This window comes from Psammomys obesus, unplaced genomic scaffold (genome assembly GCF_907164565.1).
Source record: "Psammomys obesus unplaced genomic scaffold, mPsaObe1.curated_primary_1811, whole genome shotgun sequence".
In the NCBI taxonomy this organism is placed as follows: Eukaryota; Metazoa; Chordata; class Mammalia; order Rodentia; family Muridae; genus Psammomys; species Psammomys obesus.
Genome location: NW_026596326.1, coordinates 411729 through 420791, shown reverse-complemented (window position 1 = coordinate 420791; position 9063 = coordinate 411729). Strand labels below are relative to the sequence as shown.

At 55.9% G+C, this 9063-nt stretch overlaps 1 protein-coding gene across 1 annotated transcript in view; it reads left to right on the top strand.

Moving 5' to 3' along the window:
- Window positions 1-791: 791 nt before the first annotated feature.
- Adamts2 (ADAM metallopeptidase with thrombospondin type 1 motif 2) overlaps window positions 792-9063 on the top strand; it is a 204120-nt gene continuing 195848 nt past the window's right edge. Inside the window, exons 1-2 of the mRNA XM_055597210.1 lie at window positions 792-930; window positions 1883-2277. Coding sequence (XP_055453185.1) covers window positions 792-930; window positions 1883-2277 — 534 coding nt within the window. The remainder of the gene's footprint in view (window positions 931-1882; window positions 2278-9063) is intronic.

Here is a 9063-nt window from a genome sequence, read left to right as displayed (position 1 = left end):
CTGACAGAAAGAGGTTGTGCCAGAGGTTGCAATGGAGGGCTTGGAAGGAGACCCAGAGGTTGGTGAACTGGGACAGGGACAGAGAGGAGTTGGGGGTTGAGGGAACCTTATCTTTTAAAAAGCGAGGGCAAAAGTTGATCTTTGAGGTAGTCTGGGGGATTGCTCCCTGGGGTAAGTACCAACCCGCCTCTGGAGCATCCATCTGGGCACTGGGACCAGACTCAATGTCCTCCCAGACCCTCTTTCCATTCCGGCGTCTCATCCAGTGAGAAAGCACAGAAAGAGGGTGAGATGGGACTCCTGGAGGAGTCCCAAGGCAGCAGGGTGGGACCCGCACTCCAAAGGGCTCTCCGGGCGGGGTGCCACTCCTTTGAGGTGACATGGGGCGCGCAGTGGGCTCTCCCTGGCAGGCCTCCAGCGCTTCCCTGCCGCCGCCTCGGGGTGTCTCTGGCTAGCTGCGAGCCGGGAAGCGAGGAGGGGAGCGGGCGACGGCCGCGCCAAGAAGCGCCGGGTCACCGCAGGCTGAGGCGCCCGCCGTCCCCGCCCTCCCCCTCGCTCGCCTTCGCCTCCTCCTCCCGCCTCCCTCGCCCGCTAGCTCGCTCGCTCCTTCGCTCTCCCCGCCTTCCCTCGGCGCTCCCCGCCCTCTCCTGCGCGCCTCGCCTCCTCCGCCCCGCGCCCTGCGGTGCTGCAGCTGCGGGCGGCTCCAGCTGCCCCCAGATGTGGGCTGGGCGGCGCGCGGGGAACTTTCGCGCCGGCTGCGAGTGCGGGGCCCCGGCTGCGGTCGGGCTGCCATGGATCCGCCGGCGGGAGCCGCTCGCCGCCTGCTCTGCCCCGCTCTCCTGCTGCTGCTGCTGCCGCCGCCGCCGCCTCTCCTGCTGCTGCCGCCACCGCCCGCGAGCGCCCGGCTCGCCGCCGCCACCGAGCCCCCAGGTAGGTGCCAGCCGCGCCCCCCCCCCCGCCCCGAGCCCCTCCGGCCACACTCTCCCGCCCTGCGCGCCCCTCCGCCCCCCTACTCAAGCACCGTCCGAGGAGACTTGGGCAAACTCCGCGCGCCGCGCCCCGGGGCCAAGTTGGCCAACTTCGGGGCCGGGGCGGTCGCGCAGGGGGGGCGCACCCCGGGTGCCCTGGGATGCGGGGAGCCTCGGAGCGCTCGGCGCTCCCGGTCTGCAGAGCGTGGAGCCGGAGGACTGGGCAAACCCCGCGGCGGAGCGCGCCGAACCAGCACCAGCGGGTCCGGGGGAGCCAGGGCGAGGCGGCGCCCGGGGACGCCCGGGAGGAGCCGGTGCGGAGCGCGCCGCCTGCGGGCCTTGAGCTTCGCTTGGGGTTCCCCGGACATCTGAGGGACCCTGCTCCGCCCCTCCCCGGGCTTAGGTGCAAGAGGGAGAAGGGGCTGAGAGTGGGCTGACCGCGAGCTGGACCGAGGTCAGGCCGCCCGTGAGAGGGCAAGTCCGGTCCTGGTCTCTCCGGAGGCCAATGGTGAGGCTTGGGCAGCAGGGACCGCTGAGGGGTCCGGGTGCGTGAACAGGGGACCAGCGTGTAATGGTTTCTGAGGAGCCCCTTGTCCTACCAAGGACGGTGTAATTCAGGAGCTAGGGCACTCTGATGGGGTCGCCCTTTAGGGTAACTGAGAGACACCCGCGGAACCTCAGCTGGGAACCCACTGGGGCACCTCTTTAGCGGGCATGGTCCTCTGGGTCGGGTGGGGGGGGGGCGGCGCAGGCGACGTGGTTCCGGACTGGTGGTCCTGTCAACGCCCCTTCCTGGAGGCTTCCTGGTGGGATGTCCGTTCTCTCCAACTGAGGCAAGGGCCCGGGGTGGGGGCGCCGGGCTCGGCGGACAGGCTCCGAGGTCTCCGCCAGTCTAACGCCCCTTTCCTTTTCAGGCGGGCCCCCGGGGCGCGGAGCCGAGCGCATCCTGGCGGTGCCGGTGCGCACTGACGCCCAGGGCCGCTTGGTGTCCCACGTGGTGTCTTTGGAGACGGCCGGAGCGGGGGTACGGGCCCGCAGAGCCGCCCCGGTGCAGACCTCAGGCTTGCCCAGAGGCGACGCTCAGGACCCCGGAGGACGCCTCTTCTACAATCTCACGGTATTCGGCCGAGACCTGCACCTGCGGCTGCATCCAAATGCTCGCCTCGTGGCTCCGGGGGCCACCCTGGAGTGGCAGGGTGAGACCGGTAACACCCGGGTGGAGCCCCTGCTTGGGACTTGTCTCTACGTTGGGGACGTGGCAGGCTTACCTAAAGCCTCCTCCGTGGCGCTCAGTAACTGCGATGGGCTGGTGAGTCCTCTTTCTTAGGGGCTCCCTTCTCTTCTGGACCTCTGATTACTAGGGAGTCCCCTGGGAGGGCGACAGAGCTCGCGCTGTGGACCATTTTCTCCTCCCTAATGCTCAGGGAGGTACTCGCCTTGCTGCAGGGCTTGGCGGGAAGGCACGATTTTTTTTGATTGGTCAGAGAAGGGGGCACGCACCTCCATCCCCAGTGCCAGGCTGCTCCTTGCATACAAGGCTGCATACAAGCATAAGTTGCCGTGTGTGTTGTGTGCGTGTGTGTGCGTGTGTGTGTGTGTGTGTGTGTGTGTGTGCGCGCGCGCTCGCGAGAGTGCACGCAAATGCGCGTGGGTTTGCCCGTGTTTTGGAATATGTGCATGCTTCTTTCTGGGTACCTACTTGTATACCCGTGTGAATATGTGAATGTGCATTGTCTCTCAAGCATGGAGGTATCCGTGGGCTTCACAAATGTGCGTCAGAGTGAGTTTGAGCACGTGTGTGTGCCCAGCTTGGGGTGGGCATGGGTGCTGGCAGTTTCCTTGCTTCTGTGTATGCATATGACAGCCTGGAGAGCAGGTGGTGATACGGAATGCTCAGCCAGCCCTCTGTCCCTTGGCTGACCAGGAACCAGTGATTTTTATATTGTGGTTTCCTGTTGAAGCATTGTTGGCTAGTTGAAAAGTCAGCTTTCTGCCTCTGATTTGAGCCAAGGGGAGCATTTGGCCATGAAGGTCCTAGTGCCGGTGGGCTGTTTGATTTTGGGGGCAGCTCCTGACGGACCAGCGATGTCCCCTTTTGGAATTACCTGGGGCACCCATTGTGACTAGAGCCCTGGAAAGCTCATTTGCCACTGGGGTGTCCCCCAGGACCATGGTTGCTACACAGGGATTCTTGGAGAAAACCTGGATCAATGCTCAAGGCAGAAGCTGACATTGGTGGTGCTGTCCTGCCACCCAGGGGCCTGGCACAGCAGAACCCATGGCAGTTTTCTATTTTGGACTGAATGTGCAGTGGTCGGGCTGGCTGTGCCGGCCAGACATCTGAAGCCGCCCACCGTGGGTTCTGTTCTAATTGCTGCTCAGGGTGCTCCGGCTCTGGGCAAGCAGCCATGCCTCCAGCCACCAGCCCTGAGTAACGCCCATCCTCAGGGAGCCCAGGTTGGCCCTGCCATCTGCAGAGCTGGCAATTACACCTCAGCCCCACAACCACTGGAGATCTTTTTATGGACACACAGGAAACTTGTTGCTTCCGAAAAATCACTGCCTCTGGTCAGATTTACTTAGAGCCCGGGAGCATTTCAAGTGACTCTTAAGTGTCCTTGGAGGAGTTGGGTTAATTTAGGGCACATTTTCTCTTCTCTGTTGTCTTACTAGTCTCAACCCCTCAGGCAAATGACCTTTAAGGATGACAGTGAATTCCTTAAATATGAAAAGAGATCACTGCTGGGGCCTAGGGACAAGGTCGACCGGGATCCCCTCTGCACTAAATTGCCACTGGAGCCTTGGGCAGTGGCACAACGTCATTCATTCAGCCTCCCGATTCATTTGTTCAGGCAACATCTTTGACTATGTTTGTCCTTTTTGCGGGTCCCAGATGGGGCAAGTCCTATGCCAGTGGGGCAGAAGGGCACCCAGGTGATTTTGATGGGTTTTCAGAGAGCTTTGGAAAGTGCATCTTGGCAAGTAGGTGGAGAGTGGATTAATCCTGATGGTGCCTGGGGTGCACTGGCCTGGGAAGGACAAACATGGTGAGCTGTCAGAGGAATGGGGCTTCTACAATCAGCAGAGTATAGGCAGGTGATGAATCCTGAGAGGTTTCCAATGGAGTCAGTGAATAGCAACCTGACACACCAGGCCAACATTGTCAATATTTTTTGTTCTTTTTTTTTTTTTTTTTTTGGTCTTTCTTTCTTTCCTTTCCCATCTTCTTTTCCCTCCCCTCTCTCTTCCCCTCTCCTCTGACTTCCCTTCTTCCCCCCCCCCCCCCCCGTGTACTTGTACCGATTTTCTACCAAATAATTCCTTAACCCTTTAAGTTCCTCGGTGCTCCCATGACATGCTTGCTCACTAAGGACCTGGGCTTTCCACATGGTGCCTCTAGTTGCCACAGGTGACCGGAGGTAGCCTCATCCATAGCTTACATATGGTACCCTGAGGCTTTGAGAAGTTGGGCGACATGTCTTAGCACACCCACTGATGGTCGTCTGGCTTCTTTTGCTTTAGTGCTCCCAGTTTGGGAGGTGGGGTATGAAACTGCTGAGATGTAAGGGACAAATTGTGCCCTGCCAAGCTTCAGTGAGCTGTAAGTGGATACATGTATTTAATCCATCCAACACCCCACACCCTTCTCCACGAGGCCGCATAGAAGCCCTCCTCTGATGCCTCATTCTTCCTTGATAACTGCTTAGATGCAGTAAAGCAGATGAGCCAGGATGTACCGGGTGGGCAGGTCCCCAGACGTCTTACTAAAAACAGATTCAGCTTCAATGCAGGATGGCCCCAAGAAATCTGCATTTGTGGTGAGCTCTCAGGTACAACAAGGGTCTGGAATCCTAGTTCTCCAAGGATGGTCTGCAAGACTGTACCTTGAGTTTCTCTGAGCAAATGGGTGTTAGGGGGAAAAAATCATAAATCATACTGGGAAAGGCATTCACCCTAGGAGTGGGGTATATGTGTGTGTGTGTGTGTGTGTGTGTGTGTGTGTGACAGAGACAGAGAGAGAGAGAGAGAGAGAGAGAGAGAGAGAGAGAGAGAGAGAAGTTCTTCAGTAAAGGAGTCTCATCAGTTCTGTTTCATCCACCACACTGGAAGATGCAGCATGGAACCCCCTTTCTTTGGAGAACACAACTAGTACCCAAGCATGTGTTTGTAGAAACTGAGATGTACACAGAAAGTGCTGATGACAGCAGGTAGCATGACCCCACTGCTATACAGATACCCAAGCAAGCCCTGTCTCCACTGTCCTGAAACACGTATGTGTGCATCTGCCTGCCTGTTCCTAAAGTCATGCGGGTAAACTTTTCTACTTAAAGGCTGAAGGCAGCTATGACTGATGACTGTGTCCACTGCTCTCCTAATCCGTTTAGTAGGACTCTAATTGAATCTTCGACATCTCTCAGTCCGGCTTCAGTTACGAGTGACAGAGAATCCACATCAAGTTGGTTTAAACAGGAAAGAGAACTTATTAGCTCACATGGTGACAAATCTTCAGGTGTGGCTCGTTAGGACCCGTCCCTTAACTCTTTCCTTTGCTTCCCGGTGGCCTGGCTTTGTTCTCAGCTGGAGTCCCTCTGTCATGAGCCAAGGGACCCCACCAGCACCAGGCTATTTCCTTTTGTGAATCACTCTGGCTACGCTCAGGTAGAGTGATCTTGACAGGGTTGGGGTATGGGGTCTGAAGATTCCCATAGCACTGAAGGAGTAAGCAGAACCGCTGTGCTCCCTGAAGCTACTTGAGAATGTTCTGGCCAGAAATGAGGACCCTGGGACCAGTCAAGAGGCAGATTCTTCTGGAATTTGGTAAATGCAAGATATGACCCTGCAGAGACTCATGTCGTAAGACATGCCAAACACTTATCCCCAGACATAATGGTTAGAAGCACCTCACCATTATTTACAGGGTGTGTGTGTGTGTGTGGGGGGGGTGTAGACGGAGGTTGTTGGTGGTAAATTTTTTCTTTTCACAGTGAATGAGAAAAAAAATGCCGAGGGAATATATATCACGTTGCTATGGAAGAATTTTCTAGTGTTTCCTGGGTTACACAGCAGGTGAGCTAATTCACACCAGTTTTACACACTCAATCGAAAAGAAGCCTGCAGGTATGAGAAGTAATGATGACGAATGGCAATTTGGTGGAGTCCTACTATGCGCAAGGCTACCTGCTAAGCATCTACTACCACAGCATATGCAGCATGTCCCCTTATCTCCTGCTGTGGGCTCACTGCTGTCCAGGTAGTGCTAAGACACGGTTGGAAGGAAAGAAAATCCCCCTATGAGGAGCAGCCCTTGTCCCCAGCCCACAGTGCTAGGAGCTTCCCCACCCTAGAGTTTGAGCTGACTGAGCCCAACATGTGACCTTGAAAGTACCAGGTCCACTTTTTTTTGTGGCTTTTTAGGAATCCTAAAAGTCTGACCAGGGGGTAGTCCAACAGAAAAATCCCAAGAAAAGATGCTTCCCAGCACATCTATCAGAGCCTCTGAAGTGTGTCTAAGGTCTTGTGGCAACAAGAAAGTCCCTGTTGTGGGAGGTTTGAGCATCTTTTCTTGGGGTTTTCTGTTGGACTACCCCCTGGTCAGACTTTTAGGTTTCCTAAAAGCCACAAAGAAAAGTGGACCTGGTACCTTCAAGGTCACATGTTGGGCTCTGTCAGCTCAAACTCTAGGGTGAGGAAGCTCCTAGCATTGTGGGCTGGGGACAAGGGCTGCTCCTCATAGGGGGATCTTCTTTCCTTCCAACTGTGTCTTAGCACTGCCTGGACAGCAGTAAGCCCACAGCAGGGGAACCAAAGATGCGCCCTAGGTCAGAGCAGAGGCACATGCTTGGCTCCCACTGTGAGTTATCTATCCAGCCATAGGGTGGCTTCTGCCTCCTCCCTAGCTGTCACCTTCCCCAAGACGTATTGATCTTAAATAATGGAAGACCAGCTTACACTGGATGGAATAGACGGGATATTTTATGAGTCTAGTTATTTGAAGGTTCTGAGGCGTTGTTGGCTTTAGGCTTGGCTGGATCCAAGGACTCAGATTGTTCAGTCTTCTCAGCCTCTTCACTCTTGGTGTTTATTTCAGATGGCTCTTCTCTCCTCACCCCCATGAGGAAGCCATCAGCAGCTCCAGGCTCATCTTTAAACCAGCCACTGTGGCGTGGGACTGGCAATTGCGTCCTGCTGCTGTAGAGGGTGGCTAGATGGAGGTCTCTGTAAGACTTTTGAGCTGTACTGCCCATGGACTCGGACTGCCCCTCCCTTCTCCAGATAGCACCTTCTACATCAGCAGGAATCGTAACATGGCTAGAGACCCCCAGACCTCACCTCAGACCTTCGTGGCAGGCCTATGCACTGTGCCTGGTCGCAAAGCTGCCCCCTTTCCGCAGCGCTCTTCTGCTACTTCTGGTGGTCTGACTTCTGGTGGTCTGGCCCCAGCACCCAAGCAAGCCCTTCCTCCACCCAGCACCCAGAGCAGTTTTCACAAACCGCATATCAGATTCTGCCGCTCCTTTGCCTCTTGTTGCTCTCAAAACGAAACACAACAAAACAATCCTAACCTGCTAGCTTGATAGTCAAGGCCCCTCCCTCCCAGACTTGGCCTGGGTGAGTTCTGGCCACATCCATCACTGTGCAGTCACTCTGGCCCATTGTTCCTCCAGCGCTGGGTTCCCAGGGCCTTTGCACAGGCTGTGCCCTCTCTGGCACCATCCTCACTGCCGCTCTTTAACCTGCTTTGCTTTGTAGGCTTTAGCTGAGTGGCCCTTTGTCCTGGGAGTTACCCTGGACATACACAGAGCATGTCACCCTTTGTACTTCTTGGCCACCTGTAGTATGAACATTCCCTGGCTAAGTCTACACAGCTCTAGACTGGGTGAGGTCTGCTGCAAGTGACTTGCCCAGGAAGTGGGGTCTGGAAACCCCGGGCTGGAATGGCATGACACTTTCCCCGGAGGCCCAGTGCTCCCCCTTGGCCTGCTCTGCTGTCAGTCATGGTGTCTATCTTCAGGAAACGAGTCTCCAAATGGTGGAAGTCCTGTTGCTTCACTCCCAGGAAAGTGTTTGTGCGCATCCATGGTGGCTTTGCATGGCTTTCAGGCCTGCAAATCTGATTTAACGCCTCCTGGTTTACATCAAGTCAAACAAGGGAAGGAAGTACCCACTAGGTACCTACAGGAAAGGAAGTACCCACTAGGTACCTACAGGAAAGGCTGAGGCAATAGCCTGGGACACAGGGAACGGCTCAGCTCTGCCAGCTTCTCCCAATTGGAGTTCTTTAGAGATGGCACAGTGGGACCAGCCATAGTGGCAACCAGCCTAGCTGTCCATGAAAGCCATGAAGACCAGTGACTGAGGGCCTGAGCCCAGGGAGACTGGTTCCTCAGGCCATCCTAGGTCACACTTCTTGCCAGGCCCTGCCCACCACTGTGGTCAGGAATGTTCCTGGTGCTCGTAGCTGAAGGCTTCTGCTATTCGTTTAGAAGGCACCTCCTACCCACAGCTGTCCCCATCCCCCACAGCCCTAGCCACTGGTGAGCCATGTGGAGTGGAGACAGCTAGGTCTTCACTCAGGCCTGCAGTGAGTGACATACGTGTCATGACTCCCGGGGACTCATCTGCTTTGAGTCTCCCAGACATGCGAACACCGAGGCTGGCTTTGCTTTGAGGTGGTCTGAGCCATGGCCTGGAGCATCTCATTCTGGTGTTGGAGATCTGTAGGGATGAGTCTATGTGGAACGCCTTCTGGGAACCTGGGACAGGTGCACCCTTCCTTGGCCTTAGCTTCTTATATGGCAGGGAAGCCCTGGAGGTCTCTGACTATGTTTATGTGTATGCACCTTGCCGTAGAGACGGTGTGTATGTGAGTGTGTGTACCTAACCATGGAGACTGTATGTGTGCATGTATGCATACATGCCTTGCATATAGGAGCAGGGACACACAGATGTGTGCTTGCATGTGAGTCAGTTTTTTTGTGAATGTGCATATAGTTACATGTGTGCCTTCAAGTGTGTGTGTGTGTATATGCATGTGTGTGTTCTTAGCAGAGATTTCCTGCGGTAGAAGGTCCTCGGGTGGGTGGAGGTTCTGGGG